The sequence below is a fragment of the Eptatretus burgeri genome, chromosome 4, assembly GCF_056783735.1.
Source record: "Eptatretus burgeri isolate ZD-2024b chromosome 4, Ebu_testis_v1, whole genome shotgun sequence".
In the NCBI taxonomy this organism is placed as follows: Eukaryota; Metazoa; Chordata; class Myxini; order Myxiniformes; family Myxinidae; genus Eptatretus; species Eptatretus burgeri.
This window is the reverse complement of record NC_140964.1, coordinates 126972171-126999670: the sequence shown is the minus strand read 5'-3', so window position 1 is coordinate 126999670 and position 27500 is coordinate 126972171. Positions and strand designations below refer to the sequence as shown.

Below are 27500 nucleotides of genomic sequence, written 5' to 3'. Positions count from 1 at the left end.
GAGGTACCCACACCCAGCCAACTAGCATGATGGCAATTGAAGTCACCACATATGAGGAAGAGAGAGAGTTGGGATGAGTGCATCGAAGTTGGTCCATGTTTTCGGCGAGCTAGATGTAAATGGAGTCATCACTGTGTGGATGCAAATGTCTCTAAAGTTAGCACAATGGGTTTAAGGGTGATAAAAATATATAAAATAAAAATGTCACTAATTACACTTGATTGAGAATTAAATTTAAAAAGTAAATTTTTTTTTGCAAAAAGCCAATGTATTGTTATAACCCTTTAATGGGAAATGTACTCAAATACAACATAATGATAACATCTTTGTGCTTGAACATATATATTTTAAACGACCTTATAATCTCTTGACTGTATTGGAAGGTAACAGTCTGAAAAGTAAAATATCCCTAATTCCCCAAAACAGATTGACCTTCCAAATAATCTTCAATCTTTATTCAGTGGAATAGAATAATCGATTTAGCTTATAAAGGGATTCTTGTATAAATAATTATATATTGGTGTCTGAAAGTTTGGCTGGAAGCAGGAGTCTAGCTTAAATGGAATGTGTGTGAAGATAATGTCCAGAACTCCTATCAACCTTCAGGTCATAAATATTCCCCAGCTCTTTGAAATGATGCTCACCTCCAGATGGCTGCTGCGACAAGGCTATGAGTGATCCCTCCCCGGAACCCCAAAACATCAACCATGGTGCCATTCTATTTCAAGGATGATCAGATATTCTCATCATCTCCCCCCCCCCTTTTTTTTTTCTCCTGCATATTGCATAAAAACTCAAAGTCCATGTATGGCAGAATCAGAGGAAGACTGTGTTGCTTATTGAAATTCCTCTGAATTCTCCATGTCGATGTGTTCGTTTGTTTCGGTTTGTTTTTAAGAAATGACTCAAATGTACAGGAGGGATTGAGGATTCTTCAACAACTGTTTGGTGGACGGTACAACACACAGATAAACAAGAGGTGGAAGTGGAGGTGAAGCCATAGCCAGAGGTATTTCTGAGGGTGTGAAGGAGTGAGGGCAGTGCATGGAGAGTAAGAATTAAAGTTTTTGAAAAAGAGAGCAGCTCTGCCACCAGGATGAGGCTCAGGTCTATCATCAGACGAGGGAGTAACCAAGGAGAGAAACTAAGGAGTCAAAGACATCTTGAAGGAGGAAAGTTTCTGTGAGGCAGATTATGTCTGGTTTGTCAGTGGCAACCTGTATGGAAAGATTTGTCAGGTTTGAGCGAAGGCCCCGGATGTTTGAGGCCCACACTGTTAAGGTAGAAGGAGGGAAGAGGCTTTGAGTGCAGTTGAGGGGAAGGGGAGTGTCATGTGAGGGAGGAGAGGTGGAAGGAGTGATCGTTGATGACAGATTGGAGAAGAGCTAGGGTAGAGGGTCAGATTGAGGAGCTGGACAAAGTGTGAGGTGGTGAAGGGATGAGTAGTGAGGAGCCAAAAGAGAGGCAGCAAAGGGAAGTGAGAGACTGGAGGAAGTGGAGGAATGAGTTGGAAGAGAGAGGCTGGGGAAAGGCGGCAGCTTTGTAGATGTGAAGTGGAGCAGCATTGAGAAGGGGCAGTGAGGGGCAAGATTTGAAAGTGATGGGTGAGGGGGGCAGAATTGAGGGGGAAGAATTGAGGAAGAAAGGTGAGGGGGGAAGAGAGAAGTTTGCATTGAAGAGGGAGGAGGCGATTGATTTGTGAGGGAGGGGTAAGAGGATAGCTTTGAGGCAGAGGGGAGACCATGAGAGCAGGCAGGGCCATAGGGGAGGAGGGATAAGGGAGGGATTGGGAGAACTGCCTACTTGTGCACTGCCTACATGAAGCCCTGGAGGGAAGAGTAGCGAATGACCTCATGAAGGTGGTTCCATCGACAAGAGAAGCCAGCAACAAAGCAGTTGAGATGTGCAGTCAGGCTGGATTATGGAGGTTTAACCAGAGGGAGGTTGATGGAAGAATGCGTGCATCCTAGAGATGCTGGGGAGGGTTGGAGGATATGTAGCAATATCAGAGAAGATACCCTAAAAAAAAATACAAAGAGACAAACGACCTGCCTCCAAAGTGAGAACAATAGATGTGGTGCTTTGGCCTCATCATAGGAAAGTCCAATAATGTTGAGAGCTTTCGATTCCACTGAATCTAGGAGAGACGGGTATGAGGCTGCAGCTCCAGTCCATTGGAGAGATCAATGCTCCATTGAGCTATGGACAAAGGTCTTTTAGACAGTGGGATAAAGGACGAAGGCTCTGATTTTCCAAGGAAAGAATTGAGCTGATTGAGGATGCCCAGTCTGCGGATGGCTTTGGAGGCCAGCTTTGCTATGTGGTCAGCCCAATGAGATTTCATGAGATCATGAGTTCATGAGATTTGGAGTAAGGTCATGGCTGATGGTGAGGCCAAGAAGTTCAAGAGACTGAACCTCTTCCGGTGGTCGACCATGGAAGTAGATTGGAGAGTTAATTTGACAATCTTTCCGGTATGACAGGAAGAGTTTTTTTTCAAGGATTGAAAGACATGTTCCATTTATCAGATCAGCATCTAATCAATTCCAAATCGGCAGAGAGTGATGCAGCAACAGTTTGTCTCACAGTGGGATGGGGGTATTGGATAACACAATGTGTAATCATCTGCGAAAAGGAAGAGAGGTTTTTCAAGAGCATCAGAGAGGTCATTTGTATACATGAGGAAAAAGACTGGGCCCAAAACTTCCTTGGGAAATTGCAGTCTCCACTAGGAGAGGAGAGGACTCCATTGACAGTAACGCATTGACTGCATAAGTCTGGTGTTGGCTTAGCAGTGAGGATGCTGGCTTGGCATCTAAAGGTCCTGAGTTTGAGCTCCTGTCAGCCATTGAATTAACACCAGGTGGGGTTGACTCAGCCTGTCATCCTTCCAAGGTTGGCGAAATGAGTACCTGTGCACTAGTAATAGGGGCATTGCACCGGCGGTACAGCCATGCCCTCAGCCAATGATGCTACCCACAGCCTTGTGCTGCATGTGAAGGACGAGGATTGACTGCATGAGTGGAACAAGTCAGAAATCCAGGAATGAAGGTGGCTGGCATGCCCCAGGAGCTTGGCAATAAAAGCAAGATGCCAGACTGTCGAATGCCTGATATATGTCCAAGAAGACAGTCTTGACCTCTTCATAGAGATGTATGGCCACCAATCATTGCAGAGAGAGGGGCAGCAGCACGTCCAGAGTTGAGTTACTGAGATAGAATCCAAACTGATGGACAGAGTTCAGGCTGTTCAAAAACAAGAAAGACTTTACATTTGCAGCAATGATGGCATCCATGACATTGTTTGTAATTGGAAGTAAGCTCACTGCTCTGCAGTTGATAACATCTGGTTTTGCACCCTTTTCTGAGATGGGACCGATGTTTGTTGACTTCCAGGCAGATGGAAGGTGGCCAAAAGAAAAGGATAGTTTGAATCGTGCAGACAAAGGGGAAGCAATAATGGCAGAACAGGATTTGAGAACATGGGCAGTGATACCACTTGGGCCCGCTGTCTCGGCTGGACAGAACTTTTTCGACCTACTCGGGTGAGGACACAAAATCCAGTAGACATTGGGTTTGAGGGCGTAGGACGGGGACATAACTGGATGGGTTGGGTTCATGAGATTTGGAGGCAAACACAGAGTTTAGATATCCTGCCTTATCTTGGGCAGAGTTTGCAGTAATGCTCTTTGACATGAGGGAGGGGATGGAGGGGGAGCATACACCAGACAGACTTGACAAGGTGCTACCATGACTTTGAGGAAGGAGACTGGTTGGAGACTTCAGCCTTGAGATTTGCAAAATGGTGTTTTCTGCCATGCCTAAAGATAAACATGCTTGTGTGCCTCACAAAATGACCGAAAGTTGCCCTCAATATGGTTATCCTTCCATGTCGAGAAAGCAAACTGCTTATAACCACAACCACTTCTTAACAGGATTCATTGTACCAGACTCTCGAGTCAAGAGGATGGATAGTACAGCTGCAGGTGGCATGTGCTATTTCATTGCATGAGAGAAAGTCGTCATCGTTTATTTAATCTTTTAATTCATTGTGTCTTTTGGTGATGACAGTGTTTTAAGTCATAAGTCATTAATCCTGGTTGATTTGCAATTTTCAATTAGCGTGCATTATCTTTGGGTAGTTTATTTTCTTGCTCTCAAAGCACTAATCCTTTCTTCCTTCTCCCTTCAATGTGTGTGTGTGTTGCAGCTTATACTGTCCACAGGACAACACAGAAGAAGCATTGTTGTTATTGCTCATCAGTGAGTCCATGGTAAGATTTTCCAGTTGTGATGGAGTCACAAAGCAATTAAAGTAATCACCAACTAAAACTCTGAATGATGTAATTATTTTCAGTCATTGATAACAGCCTGTTTCAACGTCAAATTATTGTCGTGTCCAAGTAACCGTTAACACGGGATTCCTCCGAGCTGGGACCTTTCGTTCCAAGGGATGGTCCAAGCGACTTTTAATGCACTGCATTCAGTATAACTCTACTTTACCATTCCCCAAGGTCGCCCAAATGAGCCATAATCTACGCCAAGCACAGAAAGTAGATGGTTGAAATATTCATCTGTATACCCTGTCTCTTCTTACCTTTTAAAGGATTTATTTTATAATGAAAAGGGTCGACAAGAAGCTATCATAAATGGAACAAACTAAGAGAGGCAAAAGGCGCTAACCCTAACTTATCTACAATGGTGGGAAATAAAATGCAAAACCTAACCCACTGTGCACCACAGATCACACTTGTATACACTACATGGCCAAAAATATGTGGACACCCCTTCGAATTAGTGGATTCAGCTATTTCAGCCACATCCATTGCTGACAGGTGTATAAAATCAAGCGAACAGCCATGCAATCTCCATAGACAAACATTGGCAGTAGAATGGGCCGTACTGAAGAGTTCAGTGACTTTCAACGTGGCACCATCATGGGATGCCACCTTTACATCAAGTCAGTTTATCAAATTTCTGCCCTGCTGGAGCTGCCCGATCAACTGTAAGTGCTGTTATTGTGAAGTGGAAACATCTCTGGCAACAACAGCTTAGCCATGAAGTAGTAGGCCACACAAGCTCACAGAATGGGACCTCCGAGTGCTGAAGCGCATATCGCGAAAAAATTGTCTGTTGTCGGTTGCAACATGCTTCCAATCTTCGCTTCCAAAAGTTCCAAACTGCCTGTGGAAGCAACGTCAGCACAAACACTTTGTCAAGAGCTTCATGATATGGGTTTTCATGGCTGAGCAGCCGCACACACGCCAAAGATCACCATGTGCAATGCCAAGTGTCAGCTGGAGTGGTGTAAAGCTCACTGCCATTGGACTCTGGAGCAGTGGAAACGTGTTCTCTGGAGTGATGAATCACGCTTCACCATCTGGCAGTCTGACGGACGAATCTGGGTTTGGCGGATGCCAGGGGAAAGCTACCTGCCCCGAATGTATAGTGCCAACTATGAAGTTTGGTGGAGGTCTGGAGTTGTTTTTCATGGTTCGGGCTCAGCCCTTCAGTTCCAGTGAAGGGAAATCTTAACGCGACAGCATGCTATGACATTCTAGACGATTCTGTGCTTCCAACTTTGTAGCAACAGTTTGGGGAAGGCCCTTTCCTGTTTAAGCATGACAGTGCCCCCGTGCACAAAGCAAGGTCCATACAGAAATGGTTCGTCGAGATCGGTGTGGAAGAACTTGACTGGCCTGCACAGAGCCCTGACCTCAAACCCATCGAACACCTTTTGGATGAATTGGAACCCCAACTGCGAGCCAGACCGAATCGCCCAACATCAGTGCCTGACCTCATGAATGTTCTTGTGGCTGAATGGAATCCAATCCCCGCAGTAATGTTCCAACATCAAGTGGAAAGCCTTCCCAGAAGAGTGGAGGCTATTACAGCAGCAAAGGGGGGGGGGGACCAACTCCATATTAATGTCCCTGATTTTGGAATGAGATGTTGGACGAGCACGTGTCAACATACTTTTGGCCATGTAGTGTCACAACACAATAATGCAGGTGGGTCTTCCCCTTATCTGCACAATGCACAGGGTGGATGCAGGACTCGATGCAGTCCGCTTTAGAAACCAGGAGGGAGACGAGAGCCAGTAATGATGGTGTCCAAAGACAAAGTAAATCGGCAACGAGCAGGGCGAGCGATGAGTAGCTCCTCAACCATGCCTCGTGCCCCCCTTCGTCCTTTTTAGACCGAGGCCTCCTGGTCTGCTCTCCGTATTCTTCCTTCAGATCCTCCAAACCATAGGGTGATCCCAGCTTGGGTCAATTCCACAGAGACAAAGCCACAATCAATGCCTCCTCCCAAAACTCAATCAACCACTTGTTTGTGCTCCTTCTACATGAGGCTACTCCTCCAAGAGGGTCTCCGTCGTCCTTTTCACATGAGACTCTCCTGGTGGACTCTCTTCTCCTTGGTGTAGTCTTTCTCTGGGGTGTCCTGCCCTTGGGTGGCCCCAATCAAAATGAATTTTTTTTTTCTTCGGGGCTCTGTGGCCCACCACATCACCATGGCTGGCAGAAACTAGTGAGAGAGATCGTAATGTGCCTTTTTGTACACGTGACGTGTGCCTCTGCAGTGGGAAGTCCTCACCTAGCCCCACTTACAAACAAGTTATAATTACGCATTCATAACACTGGGGAACAAAGTTTTTGTTGCATTGATACCAGCACTTGATCTTACCTAATTTGACTGTGCTGAATTCAAATCTGAAGTTAGTTTCTCTCTGTAAGCTCTAGATTTTTTGCAATCCACCATTATCAACATTTATTTGGTAAGTTACAATTTGATTTAAAAGCAAATTTATATTAAACATATATTTTGCAATTCAACATTTTTTGGTAAGTTACATATGAATTAAAAGCAAATTTAAATTAACATATATTTCGACATAAAGACGATAGGTGATTCGGAACAATTGATAAGGATGGAATGCAAAGTTCAAACAGGTCCTATTCAGGCAAGAATTTGCGCTTGTAGCTCTTGCGTTTGTGGACTTCCACAGGGCAATCTCGTTTGATGCTCCAGCAGTAGTCTGCCATCATATTTTTGTCCCATCGCCCTTGGGAGCGCTCTTCCATCGTCATGAGGTCCTGATGGAAGCGCTCTCCCTGTTCCTCACTTAAAGCCCCAAGGTTCTCAGGGAATTGATCAATGTGACTATTCAGGAAATGGAGCTTGACACATGTTGCACCCAAGATCGTGAAAAGCCAACAGCATTCTAGTAACCAGAAACTCAGTTATCTGCCTTTTTGTTACCAATAAAGTTTTGTATAACTGCGACGAAAGACAGCCACGCTGTCTTCTCCTTGTCATTCATCTTCCTTACAAATTCCTCATCGCGTACAAGGGCACGAATTTGAGGTCCATCGAACACACCTGCTTTGATCTTCTCGAAAGACAAAGCAGGAAAAACAGAAACTATATGTTGAAAACATTCACCATCAGTACTCAATGCCTTCACGTACTGTTTCATCAAGCCGAGCTTGATATGGAGTGGAGGAAAATCTCTCGGCTGACGATTGGGTCATTCACAATGTTTGGCATGCCTGCTTCCAGAGTTTCACGGATTGGCCACTCTTTCTGGATCCAGTGTTTCTCTCGAGCTCGGCTGTCCCAGATGCAGAGATGGCATGGAAACTTTGTGAAGCCTTTCTGTTGACCAAGGAGAAGGTTGACCATTTTCAGGTCCACACAAATGATCCAGTTGTGCTCATGATATTTGAGTTAGTCAATGACCATTTTTATGTCATTATGTTCTTCTCGCAAATGCACTGAGTGACCAACTGGAACTGCTCCATAAACATTGCCATTGTGCAAGAGAATACACTTGAGGCTGCGCTTAGAGGTATCCAGAAATAATCGCCATTCTGTTGGATTATACGAAGTAACACCTAATTGCCTGAGAAGACCTGGGATATCGTGGCAGTAAACAAACTGCTTGTCTCCTGAGAAAAAGGTGACAAATATCTGGTCCCGCTTTCGGAAATATGAAACATTTGCAGAGTGGTCAAGTAGATTTTTTCCTTGCAGCCTGGAGGCTAATACCTCAGCTGCTTTCTCGGAGAGCCCCAAATCACGCACTAAGTCATTCAATTCCAGTTGGCTAAACTGCTGAGGGGCTGATGACTGTTTGGTATCAGATGAGGAGGCTTCGGATTCTGAAACCATCATGAAGCCCGTCATCACGACCCTCGTGCTCTTGCTGATCATGTTCACTGCCTTCATCTTCAGAAAGAAAAAAAACATTAAAGACTGGAACAGGAAGTTCCTCAGAGTGCGGAGTAGGTCGAATTGCTGAGGGAATACAGGGATAGGAGATCTTTTGCCGGTTTCTCTTGCCAACACCCTTTGTGTTGACGAGGCAAAAATAGCAGTCAGTTACGTGGTCCTTGGGTTCTCGCAAAACCATGGGAACTCCAAAAGGCAGACCCTTTCCTTTTCCTTTTGTCCAGTCACGAAGCATTTCCTCACAATTATGACATACAATATGAGGAGCCCATTTCTTGTCTTGGTCGCCAAGGGGAACATCAAAATAGGCTTTATAGGCACGCCTTACAAACGATGTTGTATTGCGCTTTTGACGAAGTAGTGTGTAGCAGCCACATACATAACAGAATACATCAGGATTATTTACACATTTATGTCTTGTTGAAGAAGCCATGATCTGATCTGAAACAAAGAAAAACATAAAGTTCAATAATATATATCAATAAAGATAAATAAATATCAATAAAGATAAAGAAAATTGATGTCAAATAAATTGTGAGCAAATCGTTAGCAGCAAAACGAATACGGTCTTTAGTTATTTAGCAGTTTAGGCATCGTATATTTCTACTAAAGTCCGAAATCGCACCCCGAGTTCTCAAGTTATCCCAAGTGCAAATTGCAATGGGTGTCATTTTTTGCGAAAATCGCAAGTTTCAAATTGCATGAAAACGAGAGCATGTGGAGGAAACCGATTTCAGATTTAAAATCAGCGTTGAAAAAATACATAGAATAAGTCGAAAAATCTCATGCAACAGATAATAAGAAAAAATTTGTTCCCCTTCATCTGTCTACCCTGTCTCTAAATTAACATACGCTGCCTCCTCAGCATCAAGTGTAATAAATGACTTAATCTGACAAGTCCCTGTTACATCGCAAACTAACCACCTCAAAACACACAGACCATACTCCACTTTCCACAATCTAACTGTGGATCTCCCCCACCCTCCACTCGTTCCATGTAACATTATATAAGACTGTTAGTATACATGAGGTTCCTGTAACAATTTGAAAGGTATTGCAAGCTGTTTTTTTTTTTTTCTCCATTTTTTATTGCTTTCTAAATATAATTAGCAGATATTGACGAAAATGACAAAATGCTTACAAAATTGCATTGTAAATTCAAGCCAGCCTTACAATGAGGTCATTTGTTGTTGCAAATCCTTGGCAATTTGCCTCAATCTCACTGAAACTTTGCCCAAGAGTCCCTTGAAGTTCTCCTTGCAATCGGCTGGTGTGCAAGTTGCCAAAACTTCAGACTGACCAAGGAAAGACCTTACATAATGAAGGATGCCCAGTTGGTGACTAGCTTTGGAAGCCATCTTGGAAATTTGGTGTGCCCAAGAATGATTGTGGCTGATGGTGAGGCTCAAAAGTTTGAGTGATTTAACCTCTTCAAGTGGTTTGTTAAGGAAGTACATGGGAGGGTTTGCCAGATGGTCCTTCTGGAGAGATTGGGTGTGTGGGATTTGTTTGGGTTGAAAGACTTATTCCAAGTGTTGGACTAGCTCCTGATTCTATTAAGGTCTGCAGAGAGGGAAGAGGCTGCTTCCTGCCTGTCTGAAGGATGAGAAATTATATGATGGAGGGTGTAATCATCAGCAAAGAGATGAAGAGGATTTTCCAGAGTCGGAGAGATCATTGATGAAGACCAGAAAAAGAACAGGGCCCATAACGCTACCTTGAGGAACTCCAGTCTGGACAGGAAGAGAGGATGAGAGAACTCCATTTAGGGCCACACGTTGGCTGTGATAGGAGAGGAAGTCTGCCAGCCATGAGTGGAGATGGCCTTGGATACCATGGGAAGAGAGTTTGGTGAGTAGGGCAGGGTGCCAGACCGTGTCAAAAGCACGCGATATCTCTCGGGATATGGCTCTGATTTCATGTCTGGAATTGAGTACCTCCATCCGTTGTTGGGAGAGCAGAAGCAGCATATTCAGGGTAGAGTGACCTGATCTGAAACCAAATTGATGATCATTTATCAATCCGTTGGAGAAGAGGAAGGATTTAATGACTGAAGCGATTATGGATTCCATAACCTTGCTGTTGATTGGGAGAAGGCTGTTTTGGTCTGTTGTTGCAGGGATCTGTTTTTGCATCTTTTTTATGCAGGGCAGTAATCTTTGCTGATTTCCAAGCAGATGGGAGATGACCTTGAGCAAATGAGAGGGTGAGTCGAACAGAGAGAGGGTGAGCAAGAGCAGAGGAGTAGGTTTTTAGGACACGTGGGCTGATGCCGTCTGGACCGGTTGCAGAATCTGAGTCGAGGTTTGACAGCAAACTCTCCACTTTGTCAGAAGAAAAGGACACAGAGTTCAGGGATAGTTGGGTGTGACTGGGTAAGGTGGGTACATAAAGCGATGGGTTTTGGACACAATATTTCGATGCAAACATGATTTTTCAAGGAATCAGAAAGATCATTGATGAAGATGAGGAACAAGACTGGGCCCAAGACACTGCCTTGTGGCACTCCAGCCTTAATCGGAAGAGGAGATAGGAGGATCCCATTAAATAGAAACAAGCTGAATTCAGGAGTGGAGGAAGTCAGTGAGCCATGAGAGGAGGTGGCATTAGTGCTAAGTCGTGAATAGCTTTTCGCTTCAACGTTTTAACCAATAATCAACACAAGTGCATTTTCTACTCGCTGAACAAACTGCCTGCAATTTCCCTAAAGCCTTTGATGTTGTTTCCTTATTTCTTACAATATCACCAAGAAATTGTCGTACATCTGACTCTTGCTCAAGTGAAGGTGCGTTCGACGGTTTGGTCGAGTCGCCTTCTTCTCAACCATGAAAAAGGAAGTGATTCGTTGTATTGTTAAAGTTTAGTTTTAAACACCAGAATTTAACATGCAAGAAATTGTCAACACCAATTTTTTTAATAAATAAAGCTAATATTTAATAAATGGATCTAATAAATAAATGGCTCCAAAGCAATATTCATCGAATTGCTGATCTTCACATTTCACACTGACGGACTGTTTGTTCGTCTCGCCCCAAAGAGGTCTGTGTCTGTGTCCGTGTCTGTCTCCCCGCGTCTGTCTTCTATATAGTTTCGCTTTAAAAATGTTTCTCTCTGCAACCACTTGTCCTAATGATGCAAAACTTTAAACAAAGGAAGAATATTTCATTGCTAACTCTGATGTCAAAGCTCACATCGTATGGCAGCCATATTGGATAAAAGGAAAAATAAATTGGGCATTTTCTCTGAAACTGCTCAGTGGAAAAAAATTGAAACTTCGCATGTGTCTTCAACTTATCATAGGGTATATAGGCTGATAACGATGATGTCATCGGTGAAGTGGTATTCCAGCATAGTTGGTTGAATTTTATATCTTTATCTGAAAAATCTGAAACTACTTATATCTGATCGATGACCGAATGTGAGGAAGAATTAAATTTACGACGTTCGTAACCCATGCCAAGAAACTATGCGACATAATAGGTGCAGGGATGATATGGGTATATGGGTCATAATAGTAGTGGGCCATAAAAGTAACGTGATCAGTTAACAATGGTATTTTTTTTGTTTGGAATGAACATGCGAGGTGAGACTATGTGCTCTTCTGAGTGCTGTTCTATTTTTCAATGCCTTCATGTGATGTCGAGCTTTCACATTTATTATAGTGCATTTCAGGCTGACAGGGATAGCAAAGAGGTAGTGTACTCGCCTTTGAACTTGGTCTGGGTTTGATTCTTGACTCGACTGTAAGCTGTCGCTCTTGTGTTCACTCTGGTGGTGTCGAGTGGAATTTATCCAGGTGTTTCATCCGGTAATATTTACTGCTGCTGGACATTAACAATCCCACAGTGTCTTTCACATAAAGTCAGCCATTGTGTGCTGGTTCTCTGTGAAATTCCAAATTTCTGTCCTGATTACTACTACTGGGAAGGCAATTGTAAACCACATAGTGTATTCCTTGCCATGAGTTTTGAGACCACATGCATTGAATAGGGTATGGACCCTAACAATAATAACAATGGTGTGAGTGTCAGCTCATTGGTTTTGTTACATTGTACTAGGTGACGTTTTTGTACTAGGTTACATAGGACGTTAGGTTACTAGGTTTTTGTACTGGACGTTACATTGTACTAGGTTACATTCGCTCAAATTCTGCTCTGCCTCTCTTGCTTATCTGTCTGTGCTCTTGAGTCTGCCTGGAAGTCGGTAAACATCACTCCCATCCACAACGTGGGTGCAAAAACATTCTCTCAACTACAACCAGTGAGCTTGCTTCCAATTGTAAGCAACACCATGGAATTCCTCATTGCTGGTAACATCTTTCCTCTTCTTAAAAGAATCTTGGATTCTGGTCAGTCAACTCTGAACATGCTGCTCCTCTCTCAGCAGTAGTTCAAGGCCCCAGATGTCAACATAAAGGTCAGGACCTGGAAATATCTGGGTCATTCGACATATTCTGTAATTCTGCTCTGTTTGCGATGATTGCTGCTTGTACCGTATACAAGGCCATCATCATACCTGGATTTCTGACTTCCTTCACTTGCATAGACAAAGCATTCCTTTTGATGGAATGTTCTCGTTTCCATTCTCAGTGGAGGCTTGATAGCCCAGGTCAGTGTTTTGGGCCTTGTCTTGATCTTCATGTACATAAATGTCCTCTCTGATGCTCTGAAACATCCTCTTCCTTTTTGCAGATGATTCTATCTTCTGTCATCCAGTATCCCATCCCACTGACAGGCAGACAGCACCTGCGTCATTATCTGCTGATCTGAAATTGGTTAGATGCTGGTCTGGTAAATGGAACATGTCTTTCATCATGGCACATCTCACAGTCTTACCTTGTCACTCTGGAAGGATTATAAAATTTACCCACCAATCTATCTCCAAGGTGAGCCAATGGAAGAGAGTCTTGACTCAGCATCAGCCTTGATCTCACCTTGGCTGACCATATCTCAAAGCTAGCTTCCAAAGCCAGCTACAGACTGAGTATCCTCCGTCGATCAGTTATTCTTGAAAAATCAGAAATACGTCTAGCTTATAACTCCTTTCTCCACAGCTCTGTGACATACTGCTCTTCCCAATGGACTGGAACCCAGCATCACATCTATCTCTCCTGGTATCTGTGGAATCTAAAGCTCTCAACATTATTGACCTCTCCTACACTTATGGCAAACCACAAAGCTTTTTGCTCTCACATTGCAGACAGGTAAGTGGCCTTTGTTTTTGATGGCCTATCTTCCAGTCTCGCTTCCTCTGCTCTCTCAGGTCTCCGATCCTTCTTATAACCTCCAGGATATGCTTGTTCTTTCAATAACCACCTCCTGGTTCAACTCTCAAACTCCAAACTTACTGCACAAAAAAAAAAAAGACTTCAACTCTGTTGTTCCTCTTTTCTCCCGTTATTAGAACCCCCTTCCTGAGGTTGCTCAATCCCACTCTTCCCTCTAGTGGTCTAGAGCTTCTCGCAGGCAGTGCACTATCATCTTGTGTTATCTCCCATCCCTACCCACAAGCTTTCAACCCCCATTAACACAATCTATCCAAAGCCAATTATCTTACTTGAATATGCAGTAAGATGACCCAACAAACTATTGGATTCAGTGTACTTATTAGGCCACTGCAGTACCTGAGCTGGATTGGAATGCATATGTTGAATATTTCAACAAGCATAGTATGCAAATTTCAGTCTGATTGGACATAAAGTTCTGGACACTCGAATCGTTAATCAGCAAACAAAATTGCCTTGGATTAACACAAGATGCACAAGATACGGGGTTTTTTTTAAAGAAAATCTGTTGATGCTGAATTGCAATAAGGTGGTTCTTATCGCCCAACTTTCTTCTTTTGTTTAGTCATTCTTCTGATATATTGTGTAGTTTCTCATTGAGATGCTGCTTCATGTGAAACCTTTGCCAAGATGCTGTTGCACTTCTGACCTATATGCTACGTTCTGAATGATTTTATCATTGTTCCTTAACTTCTGGATAAAGTGCTAAAGAGTAAATTATTACTGATCTCTATATTTTTAATGGATAAGTTGCACCATGCTTGGCAGGTGTCAATGTGACCTCTGTAATATGGAAATGGATTTCCTGCTATGTTTCACACCTTTGTAGTGATTTGTGAAAAGGCCACGTTAAAGGGTATGATGTTTTGCACTTTCCTCCTTCAGAAAATGAAATATTTATTTCATAATTTTAAATAATTGATGACTTTCAACATTTATTCCAACTCAACATTTGATAATTAGCACACTTGTTCATCCTAAAATTAACTGGCTTTGGGCATAGTGCAGTTAAGAGTTGTTTTCATAACAAGGAAATCAAACACAGGTGGAGGCCATTCAGCCCATCATGCCTGCGCGAACACCACACCAACCCATCTACACCAGATCCAAGGGAAAAAAATGCCAAAAAAAGTTTTTAATTAATGAAATTAATTTTTTGTTTGTTTGTCATTTTTGTTTTTTTTTATTTTATTTTCCTTTTCTTCCCCTTGGGGAGTAGGCATGAGCTTGGTTAAAAACACACATCAACCACACAACCCCCCTTGACAAGACCCCCACCAACAGCACTCCGTCCACAATCATCCATCAATACTCAAACTAGCAAAAAGTCTTATCAACATCCCCATCCCCCTCCATCTCCATAACTAATTTAAACTTTTCTACTTTTTCTGCTGCTGCTACCTTTCCAGGGAGGCCATTCCATGCATTATGTACTCCCTGAGTGAAAGTCCCCTGCCTTACTACTGTCTTGACTCTCCTCTTCTTTACTCTCAGGCTATATCCCCTGGTCCTATCACCATCTACTCTATTGAATAATTAATCTGCATTTATTTTATCTATACCTTTCATTATCTTAAACATCTTTCTCATATCTCATCGTAACCGCCTCCTTTCTAGTGAATAAAGCCCTGTCTCCTTCAGCCGCTCCTCATAGCTGAGTCTAGCTCAGCCCGGAATCAATCTAGTAGCCCTGTGCTGAACCCTCTCTATGGCATCTATGTCCTTCCCGAGTTGTGGTGACCAAAACTGCACACAATATTCTAGATGTGGCCCTCACTAAATTCCTGTACAATGTTAACACCACCTCTTTTGATGTATAAATGATCCCCTTCCGAATACAGCCTAAAACCATATTTGCTTTACCTATAGCTGCCTGGCACTGTGCTGTCTCCTTTCCTCCCATATCTATTACCACCCTCAGATCCTTCCCCTCTGTGACACGCTCCAAAATTACTCCTTGCATCCTGTAATCTCTATTTTCATTGTTCTTTCCCATCCCCAACACCTTACACTTGCTCAGGTTAAATTCCATCTGCCAATCTTTTACCCACTCTATATAAGTATCAATACTTTCCTGTATCTGATCACTACCCCCTCTGCTATCCACCTTACCTCCAGGCTTTGTGTCATCTGCAAATTTGGAAAGCTTATTCTTTACCGCATTATCCAAATCGTTGGTGTGAATAATAAATAGCAATGGTCCGAGTACTGATCCCTGAGACACCCCGCTACTTACATCCTCCCAGCAAGACATCCTCCCACTCACAGCCACTCTTTGCTTCCTACTACTAAGCCAGTTTGCAATCCAATTAGTGACCTCACCAGCCACTCCACAAGCCCTCACTTTGGCTAACAACCTCTGATGTGGTACCTTATCAAATGCCTTCTTAGAGTCTAGATATGTTATGTCCACTGCCTTTCCCTCATTCACCCAATCAGACACTGCTTCATAGAACTCTAAAAGATTTATGAAACAGGAACTCCCTTTGGTAAACCCATGCTGACTACCTTTAATTAGTTTGTTTTTATTTAAATGGTTTTGATACCTTCTACATCTTTCTTTTTGTTTTTTAAACCCTTCTGTGACAGGCAAATCGTGATGGCGTGCTGAGCCGTACACCAGAGCACAACAGCGACCGCATGCTGAGTCTGCAGAATGCCACAGTCATATATGACCTGCTAGCCATTGCACTCGGCCGGCGTGGCCAATATGAAATGCTTTCTGAGGTATGTGAATTTGGATCTCTTGAGGTGCAATCCCACTTTGTGTACTTCTTTAGCTTGTCAACTTCTTCCCCTTTCAACCTGAGTTACTTTTGATGAGCTCGTCATTTCCATCATTTGGATAGAGCATTGACCAAAAAGCACAAGTTTAAAAAGATACCGTGGAAAGTTTAAAAAGAAACGCACTCATCCAATCACACACAAAGGAGAAGAAAAAAACCGTGGGGCGATGGTGGAGTAGTGGGGACCCTGAAAGTTTTATCATCCAAGGTCAAATCTTCTCGGAGGAGTAGATGATGATAAATACATGCTTTCTCTCCACTATGAATAGACAGTGTTTCATTTGATTTGCTGATATTTGCATTGATAATAGATAATTATTTTGAGGTGCTCTTGTGGTAACTGCAGGGCATTGGCAACAGGTGTTTGATTTTCCGCTCAAATCGTCTGTGTATATGCGCCGGTAGCTCGGTAGAGATGGTGTTAGTTTTGAGCCGCTGTTTCTTCTGCTTAATCATGGGGATGCCATCCTCTCCCAATCGTGGTGGATAACCACAAGATCTCGCCATGTCTGTTGTTTCATAACAGTGCTTTGTAACATGTTCCGAGCACAAAAGCGAACATTTTCTCGGCCCGATCCACACTCGGGTATTTCAGATAAACCTCTTCAAATTTCTGGCAAACTTAGTCTTTCGGCCATTGGTGGAGCATGAAACCAACTCGGTTTGTATTACTATACAACCACCAAGGACACATCGACTCGGCATATTTGTGGGAGATTGAAAATTATTTGCCGTTTGAGATAAATCGTACCGCAATGCAACCCGTACATGGTACGGATCTGGCAATCGACTCCCGCTGTGATGTCACGGCCAATCTGAAGAAGAAGAAGAAGATTTCGACTTTTAATCGTAAATTTACCTATTTTATAGTTTGGAAATCGGAAAAAGACACATCATATCTATTTTGTAGGGTATCAAGGGATAGATTAGCGTTGAGATGGTCGAAGTGTTTGTGTTCCCTTTACAGACTCCAGCTTGGTCCATGTGCCCAAGTATCTTAGATTTATGCCTGTATCAGTGATCTGTCAGAGGTAAGTTGTCTCGTAAAACGTGCATACTGAGGAGGTGGTAATTGCGAACCTTAGAACAGAATAGGCTAAGATAGAATTGTGTAAAACCTTCTGCACAGGCGCTATAAATGTACTTTCCAAGACACGATGGATGCTTTGAAAGTTCCACTAGCTGGTATGGCACTTGTGCTGAGGCTTGAAAAGGACCGTGGAATAAGTTTCTTTATTTGCTGTGGATGTCCTGGAAGATGGTTGGGGAGACACTGTGGCAGATCTTCGCCCCCTTTCTTGTATAATACTCCTTGGAGACCAACTGAGAGTGGTACCAACTAGGGATTTAAAAACTTGTGCGCGCATGCGTGCTCTCTCTGCTATGTCGATCCCGATGAGAAGGACCATTTGGAGAGATGTGATCACCACCTCCTCATCGCCCTCATTGCCATTCCTCCAAATCACCATTCTCTCCTCTTCTACCCCCAACCGCACTTCACCCTTTGCCATACCAGCCTCCTCGACCATAGTCTTCTTGCACCAGAGACCAGATCATGCCTGCACCAGTCCTTGCCTGCTCCCTTTGGATCTGGTTAAATCCGTTATTGTCGGTTCCAGTAGCGGGGCTTATTTCTCTTCTTGTATATATTGTTGTGGAAATGGGCCCCTAGTGGGTTATTAAATATAGGATTAGCCCAGATCCCCCCTTAAATGCATGTTTAGCTAGGTTGTTTGGTAATCGGACGTTACATGTGTGTCGGGAGGTGTAGCAGGCTATCCATTGTTCAGACAGTGGTGGTGTGCCGAGAGGTGGCTTTCTTCTTATTCCTTCCCCCCTCCGAACCAGCCCCCGCCCAGCGCTCTGACAGAGTCATTCAACGAGACGTGTCAGCAATCCATTGGCGGAGAGCGGCTGCAAGCTCGAAGGATGGACCAATCACGTATCCCCGGGGGTGGTCCAGAGAGCGAGCCCCAAGAAGGCAAGGGAGAAACTGCGAGTGTCGAGTCTGCGATCTGCTCCAAGAGGAACTGCAGTGTCGGTCGGCGATCTGCTTTGTGAAGAGTGGTTTGACCGGCTGTTCCTCCTCGGCCATGGACCCAGCATGCAGAGCCCAACACCTAGATTTGGCCGAGTATGGTGAACAGGCCAGGCCTGGATTTGTATACTGGACCTTGTGAGAAACCAGCTGGAACACACCTTAGATCTTTCGCTCTTGTGCCGTCGACCTTACGGGGGCTGGATGCGCCGCGGCATGCGCGAGCGGTGCCGGGAAAAGGAGTACGAGCGCCATCTTGCCACGCTGCATGCTCGAGCTTGGGCGCTCGAATCCGTTGACATCGGCTTCTCACAAGTCGACACTTTTCCTCTCGTCCATGAGGCACTACCAAGTACTCCGTGTCTTATCTGCATGTTGTCTGAGGTTTATTTCGCTTGGGCCCCCTTCAAAACCCGCATCCGTAGCTCCCGAGTTAAGAGCGGGTTATAGATGAATGATAACGTTCATGAATGTTTTGCTTGTGTTGTGTTTCCCCGATGTGTCCCCAATAAATCTGGCTGACTCGTATGAAAGTTGCCGCCTTTAATTGATTCGTGCCGCGCCGAGGAACAATCCGCTCAATTTGTATTTAAAACCAAGCAGGCTACAGACTGGCAGACTTCGCTCGGTCTCTGACAAACCCAGTCTGTAGCCGGGATCTATTTCCCCAACTGGTAAGGCCCAGGTGTACTTTGGTATCGCGATCCGAGGCGCGTGACCCGAGACCTGTGCCGAACTAGCCGATGTTATAAGCCCTGAGACGGCGGTGCTGTTAAAGGGGCTGTCACCTTGACGTTTTAGCCAGCTTATGCCGACGTATGAAAAAATTGGCGAAGATGCTGGCACACGTCGAATACGTTATGGGTAAGTTTTGTATACGTTAAGAGCATGCTGAAGCACGCTGGCATACGTCGTAGTACACCGAGCTCGTCGACAAATTTTGTGCATGCTCAAAATTTTCCAACGTATGCCAGCATATGACTCACACGTTCCACATATGCTGGCCATAAGTTGTAGGCACGTTATGCAATCGTTGACACACGTCGACACACGTTACTTGTAAGTTGCTCATAAGTCGAAATACGTCAAGGTAATGTCTAGCGTACCCGAAACTTATTTCTACCCTATGAGTAACATACTTTGAACCTATGTGTAACGTATCTCCAACGCATATTGACATATGTAGACGTATTTGACGTCTTCCGGACGACCACAGAACTTGCTGAACGTGTTTCTAACTTACAGCTACCGTATAATGGCGTATTGGCAGCGTTTAGGGGAATTGGTATTTAAAAATGGGCTTCACAGGAGGAACCCGTTCGTATTCCAGACTCCATGGTATTTTTTTTTCTTTTTTTTTTCTTCGGCATGACGGTGATGTTGACACTTCGATGTCTAGTGCGGTTATGATTTGAATCGTCAAGCGGCAGCCTTTTACTAGGCTACGCCACATGATCGCCGGCGATACTCTGCCGCGCGCTATGCATAAGTTAGACTATAGTTGGGCATAAGTTGTGAACGCCGACAACACGCTAAGCATTCGTTGGTCTAAGTTATCTATAAGTTATCGAAACGTTCTGTGTACGTTACTAATATGTTATGCATACGTTCAACTCGTTAATATACGCCCAAAACTGAAAAAAAACATCAATAGTTCAGCGTATGCCAGCGTTTTAGATCAATTTTTATACGTTGCCATACGCTGGCTAAATCGTCAAGGTGTGACAGGGGCTTAAGTGCCGCCGAATCTTCAACAATATGTTGTGTGCTTTCTCCTCTTCCATTCCTGCCTGTGTCTGTGGACGGCCAAATATTTTCCGTTTATTTATTCATCGCATCTTGTTCATCCTTATCGACATATGCATTTTAATAAAAACATTTTAATCGGAAGGAAATGTCTTCCCTCGTTGCCTTCCTGCCTTTGTGTGACCAACTGCCAAATTTGGTTTATCAATTTGGGGATTGTAACTTGTACAAAAGAACGTGGTGCAAATTAAAAGAGTGCTTGGGTCAATCGCGGAGGTCTTTGGACCTCTGGCTCAGAAGATCTGCATTAGCTGGGCCGCTGATGCGACAATATTTGTTTCCTGGAAAATTCTGTTCTCGTTAAAACCGTGATCATGGAAACCATGGGCCAATGGGAAAAGGAGAGTTCATTTCCTGGGCTTCGAGAAAATATAGAGGAAGGTGGGCGGCAGCGAAAAATAAACATATCACAATTGAAATAAACATGTCAAATATGTATTATGCATGTTAACATTGAAATAAACATGAAAATAAAATAAATGCATTGTAAATTAAACAAAAACTCAAGACTTTTACCCTTTGAATGTATTACAAAACAGCGAGGTGGGTGAGGCTACTCTTCCGTAAATAGAAAGCCAAGTCTTAGCTTGGGATCATGGTGATGCTGTTAGAGTGAAGAGCGGGAAGGTGCTGCAGGAAGGGGGATTCGACGATTGGAAGAGCAGCATTAGCTTTATGACTGAGTCGCCTGCAGCATTTCCAAAAAGGAGAAGGGTAAGACGACCCTTAATCACCTTACCTTGAACCCTGGAGCCAATCTTTCCTGCTTGGAGAGGCAGGTACGAGGTAGCATCATCTTCCAGAATAATCCCGTCTTGTCGTTGTTAAAAACCTGCTCCGGAATAAATCCCTTTGCCTCGATTAGTTCCATGAGCTGCGGTGGATACTTGTTCGCAGCATCAGAGTGGGCCGATGCTGCTTCCCCGACTAATGTTACATGATGGAGGTCAAATCCTCTTGAATTTCACCAACTAGCCCATGCGAGCACGGAACGTGTGGGTAGCCGTGATTGAACTGGAGCCTTCAGCTTGGTTTCCATGTTTTAATGAGTGCCTCTTATGATCCAATTAGGATGCTGGAACGGTGAAGAACCATGACCATTGTAATGCTAAAGTGGTGTTTATTCGGTCAAAACACTGGTGAGGTGATGTGTTTTGAGAATGAAGCATGAGAACGGAGGTTCGAGTCCAGTTATCAGAAAATAAGGGTTTGAGAATGGTGGTTTGAGTCCAGGTGTCGGAAAGTGACAGCTTGGAAATGAGGTTTGAAGGATTATGAATATTTGGGAATGAGGTTTGAAGGAAAATGAAGGCTTAGGAATGAGGAAGAGAACAATGGGGAAGGTTCTACTTACAATCATTGACCCCATAATGGCAGCCCACAGATGCCGCATTTTCACCTCTTTGCCCAACATCATAACCTTCTCTGTCTTTTGGCACAACTAACTTTGTCCATCGCTTTACATTTGGGCTCATTAAAAGCGATGCACAAGAAACAACACAAGGCTCATCATGGGAGATAATTGTACACACACAGGGCGGACGCAAACAATGACTCATCTCAGCTCAAAAACCACCATTCCGGTCAAGTATGGGAGTATGCGCCAGAGCAGCGCGTCGCTACGTCCACTTTCCACCGATACTCCAGAGGCCTCCGTATGGCCATCCCCCAGACAGACGCCTGGCCCATCCCCATCTTCTTGAGATGCTGATCAACCTGCTGCAATCACGAGGCACGTGGTCAGCCCATTGGCCTCCTCCACTCACAAGGCTCTCTCACTGAGAGAATCTCATGAGCTGGATCAGCATCAGGAAAACGAGCCACGTGCATACAGCCGCAGCTGATGCTCATGGACGATGCAGGTAACAAATTTCATCTGAGAGTCTCTCATCATCCGCTCGTTAGACACAAAGTCCGACCAACGATAGCCAATAATTCACCAAAGAGACTTGGTACCAAAATAATTGAGTCGCCCTCAGATCCCTGGTCAGAGTCCAAGTCTCACATCCGTAGAGCAAGACTGGAAGCACAAAGGACCTGAAGACTCGGACTTTCGTCCTCCCGCACAGGTACCGTCAGCGACACACCCCATGATCCAGTGAATCCATGACTCCCGAGGCCCGACCCAGATGTCTATTGACCTGTGGCTCACAGCCAGCAGAGACGTGAATATCACTGCCAAGTTAAGTGTATCTCTCCGTGACCTCAACATCCTCAACACAAATGGGTACAGACAAGATAGCAGCATCCAATATGTCATTGAAAGACTGGATCTTAGATTTCACCGAGGAAACCCGTAATACCCGCGGCTCCGACTCGTCATTCAGCACCTCGAGGGCCCCCAAAAGGATATCTTGAGTCTCCGCAAAGATGACTGCATCATCTGCGAAATCAAGGTCAGAGATCTTGACATTCCCAAACGATGCACCGCAGCTTGATCTCTCTGACATCCTCCCCAGAATCCAGTCCAGACAAGTGCTGCAAAGTGTGGGGGCCAGTACACACCCCTGACAAACTCCAGTAACAACTGGAAATAAGTCAGAGATGGTACCACCACATCTCACAGCAGTCTTAGTACCAGAGTATAGTTCAGACATCAGATTGATCAGTTCTGGTGGCACCCACGAAGACCAAGAGTCCTCCAGAGGGCATCCCGGTTCACTGAATCAAATGCTTTACAGAGATCATCATAGGTTGCAAGAAGCCCCTTCCGAAACTCTTGTCTATGTTTGGTGAGCACCCAAAGAGCAAAGATACCATCATTTATTGACCTCTTTGGTGTAAAGCCTGACTGCTCTGGATGCTGGTGCTCAAGCAGATGGTGGCGAACCCCATCAAGGATTATCTGAGCAAAGACCTTGCCCGGCACTGAGAGCAGCGTCACCCCTCGGTATTTGTTGCAGTCCTGGCGATCACCCTTCCCTTTCCAGAGAGGGAAAACAAGGCCACTCTTCCAGTCAGTTGGGGTGATGCCTGTGTTCCAGGCAGAACACAGAACTGCATACAATGACATGAGTGCAGTATTTCCACCAAACTTGAGCAGTTCATGGATGCCACAGATCCCAGGAGCTTTACCCCATTTCAACCGGTTCACTGCAGCCTGTGTTTCTACAAGCGAAGGTGAATCGGAGTTGATTGGAGGGTCAGCAACAGAGATTGTAACACCGCTGACATCCAACTCGACAGCTGGTGGATCTGCCTGGTACAGCCGCTCAAAGTAACTGTCCCAGCGGGCCTTCACTTCGGACTCCTCTGTCAAGAGCCTACCAACCTCTGCTCTGACTGCAGTACACCAAGGGACGGGCTTTGAGGAATGCAACGTGCGAATTCCCCTGTAAGCAGGATGAGAATCACCTGACTACAGGTGATGCTCTACCCCCTCTCGGGTTCCTCGCACATTGGCCTCCTTGTCCACCCTTAGCGCACTTGCAGTTTTACGTCTCAGCTTCCTGAACAGTTCAGCTCTGCCATTCAGCCTGGCCATGTGACTCTGGTCAATGGACTTTGACCCTTGAGAGACAAAATTATTCTTCGCCCTTCGGTGAGTTCCTAGACATCCACCGGCAACATCAAGGATGGTGGTCTTGAATGCACTCCACAACTCTTCTCTTCAGAATTCCCCAAAGCAGCCAGGCCCCCCAAATACCCACTCATCCTGTTCGCAAACTCCTCAGCTGCCCTCTCATCCTTGAGCTTGCCAACATCCAGCCCAGGCTGTGATGGTGCCATTCTCCTGGATTGAACCTGCAATGTCAGAGTGGCTGAAACCACCCTGTGGTCAGTATTGAGGAACTGAGCACTCCGGTAGACCCTGTAGTTCTGGATCATCCTCCAGCGACCATCTCAACTCCAAAACCACGATTGCTCAAAATGAAATCACGCAATAACAAAATTGTAAAACAATAGGTTGCTCGCGATTGGTCAAAATCCGTGATATTTGAGGGTTTACTGTAAATGTGTATTGTTTATACAGTAAGACCCCTACATTCATGGGGGATACGTTCATGAAAAATTCCGCGAATGTCGAATCCCCGAATGTCAGGGCATTGTTTCAATGGGAACAAGAAAAAGAGCAATCAGAGATTACAGACCCTCGCATGGACTTGTTTTGTGTAGTGTGTTGTGTGGTGTTTGTATAGTTTTGTGTGGTGTATTTTGTGTGGCATTTGTGTACTGGTGTGTTACGTAATTAATAAGACATAATTAGAACTGCCACTTCATAACTGCTGGCAATGATGACCTTGTACCAAGACGTCCCGCTTTGATGCAACCCCGCTTTGATCAGATCCCTGACCCTGACTCATGGCATTTTTAATTTTAATTCAATTGAATTCAGAATGGGATTAAAATTAATTCATTTCAGATCAAATGGAAGACCAAATAGGTACAGTTCTGCACTGGGGTAATCAGAAGAAACCCAAACAAGCAAAAAGCAAAGATGAAGTCATCAAGAAGAACCTGGATAGGAATCCCATTTCAGCTGCTACTCCTCTCCCCTCAAACACATCCAGGCCCAGCCAAGTAAGCCTTATTAAAAAACCCACATCAAAAAATTAAATAATTCTAGCTGCCAGACCATGTGTCTAATGAAGTTGAAATTTAAAACACTTGTACGTGCCCGTAAAAAATAAAAATAAAAAAATATAAATAAATATTCAAACCGCGAGCAACAAACAACAACCACACAGGCCGTTTCTTCGCTCTCACGTGCCCGTACGTGCGTGGCCCGGAAATTCGCATATTATTCGCAGTTACGATTATTCGCAATTTAGTTTTAATATGCAATTATTCAATTAGCGCTAACGTATTTTACCTTTTCGCAATGTCGTGGCAAGGAAAAACAAAAAGAGAAGAGAAGACAGAGAAAAAAAATTTACTTCCTGGTTCGGAGCATACCAGCACTCTGATGTTACCGAAATTTATACACCGTCTAATATGAAAACGATCATAACTTGGGGCATTGTGTTTATCTATAAATGCGCATAAGAAATCGAGAAATTATTAGAATACACGAAGTCGTCATTATCCGGAAGCCCGTACGTTGTAACCCGTAATGGGGAACGCAGCTGAGCTTCCCTTCCCCATCGGCCACGCCCACGCAACAACGCGTCTTGTCATTGGTTTGGTAAATAAATGGCCATAACTTGGGAAGCACTTGTCCGATTAATATCAAACCTTGAAACGGCACATCCTCAGGTCCCCAGCAATATATCTGGCAAGTTTCAATTATATCGGACCAGTGGTTGTCGAGAAACAGCGGTCACACACACACACAGACACAGACATTGCTGGAATTATAGATAGATGTATTCCCTCCCATCACTACTTCATCACAAATTTGAATATCAATTGATTAAGTGGTTCCAGAGAAAACATTACTTAATATTTTTCTTAAATCCAATATGGCTGCCTAACCATATGACGTCATGTGTGAACCTTTTGTTCCTCATGGATCCGGTCGTCATATGTGTCAAGTTTTGTCTCGCTCTGTTCAGCCATTTCAGAGATTTCTGAAGGTTTTTTTTCAATATGGCTGTTGAATCATGTGACCAATGATGTCATCAAATATTTTTCTGTGTACCATTTTATCCCTAGATGACTCTCAAAAATTTTCATACTGATCATATGTAGCGTTCTACATATGGAATGATGCCATCATAACAAAGGAATCTATTACAAACCGTTTTTCCAACATGTCTGCCATACCACATGACCTATGACATCACAATTATCATGAAAACATTCTTCATGAGAGGTCGCACCAATGATGAAAATTTCGTCTCAATCCGACAAGCGGTTGTGGAGAAAAACATGACATTGTGTGCGAACAGACAAACAAACAAACAGTCATAGACTGGTACTTACGAAATCGTAAACTTGACCTCTGACCTTGTCTAATAAAAGCTGTCTCTGGAGAAGGTAGCGACGCAAACCAGAATTTTCTACATTGATTCTGTACCAAACCATCAAAAATCGAATGTTTGACCTCACTGTGACCTTGACCTTAGACCGATTTTGACCAAAATCTAATCAGCACTAGCCATCACCCTCCTGAATCACGTGGTGTAATTTGACATTGGTAGCTTCTTCCGTTCTCGAGTTATCGTGCCTACAAGCAAACACACAAACACACACGCACACAAACAAACAGAGGACGGAAGTTATCAATATACTTACGAAATCTTTAGATTTCGTAAGTAATAAACAAGCAGTCATAGATTGGTACTTACGAAATCGTCAACTTGACCTCTGACCTTGTCTAATAAAAGCTGTCTCTCGAGAAGGTAGCGACGCAAACCTGAAGTTTCTACGATGATTCTGTACCAAACCATCAACTTCTTCCATTCTCGAGTTACCGCGGATTAACGTAACGTAAAGGTCACACTCGACGCCCCCCCCCAAACTCGAAAGGACGCCGGGGCGAGCGCGATGACGTCAGCACGCACACGCAAAACCTTTACGTGACTCGACGCGTCTGCTCGAGCGCGCTGCACCACGTGACGAGCCGTGACGCGGCGGGTGAAATATTTTTATACAATCTTAAAACGTCTCCAAAACATCCGATTTTTCCCAGAATTTCGACAACCGAGTGTTAAGCGTCCTAAGCGATCGCAAAAACCGAAGACAAAATTAAAATCGAAGTTAAAACGAACTCGTAACGTCGACCGAAGCAAAAATACTCCATTTCTCCACAGGAATTTACGGAATTATTTAATATTATTTTATAACACAAATTTTTAAAACAGCCGTAACTCGACGAATTGACACAAATTCCGCCAAACTTACCTCGATCTTCCAAACTCACGCTCTGTCAACAATACCTGTGGTAACTTTTCTCGAGTTATCATGTTTTGGATGTTTGACCTCACTGTGACCTTGACCTTTGACCGATTTTGACCAAAATCTAATCAGCACTAGCCATCACCCTCCTGAATCACTTGGTGTAATTTGACATTGGTAGCTTATTCCGTTCTCGAGTTATCGTGCCTACAAACACACACGCACACACACACACACACACACACACACACACACACACACACACACACACACACACACACACACACACACACACACACACACACACACACACACACACACACACACACACACACACACACACACACACACACACACACACAACCACACACACAATCACACAGAGGATGGAAGTCATCAATCTACTTCCGAAATCTAAAGATTTCGTAAGTAACAAATTTACCCAAATGCAATACCCTCTACTTCAGCAAGGGTAAAAAGGGAGATAGGTTCCCGGTAGTTCGCGATTCATAATGGAAAATTAAAAAATTTAATGACCACAAATGCACATGATTACAGTTTCATTAAGA

General features: G+C 44.1%; 1 protein-coding gene across 2 annotated transcripts in view; it reads left to right on the top strand.

Annotated features, from left to right (window-relative positions):
• Nucleotides 1-27500, top strand: part of LOC147029063 (tetratricopeptide repeat protein 7B-like) — a 251547-nt gene that overhangs the window by 116495 nt on the left and 107552 nt on the right. For both annotated transcript variants that reach the window (XM_085879989.1, XM_085879990.1), the window contains exons 8-9: nucleotides 4210-4273; nucleotides 16111-16248. In XM_085879989.1, coding sequence (XP_085736115.1) covers nucleotides 4210-4273; nucleotides 16111-16248 — 202 coding nt within the window. The remainder of the gene's footprint in view (nucleotides 1-4209; nucleotides 4274-16110; nucleotides 16249-27500) is intronic.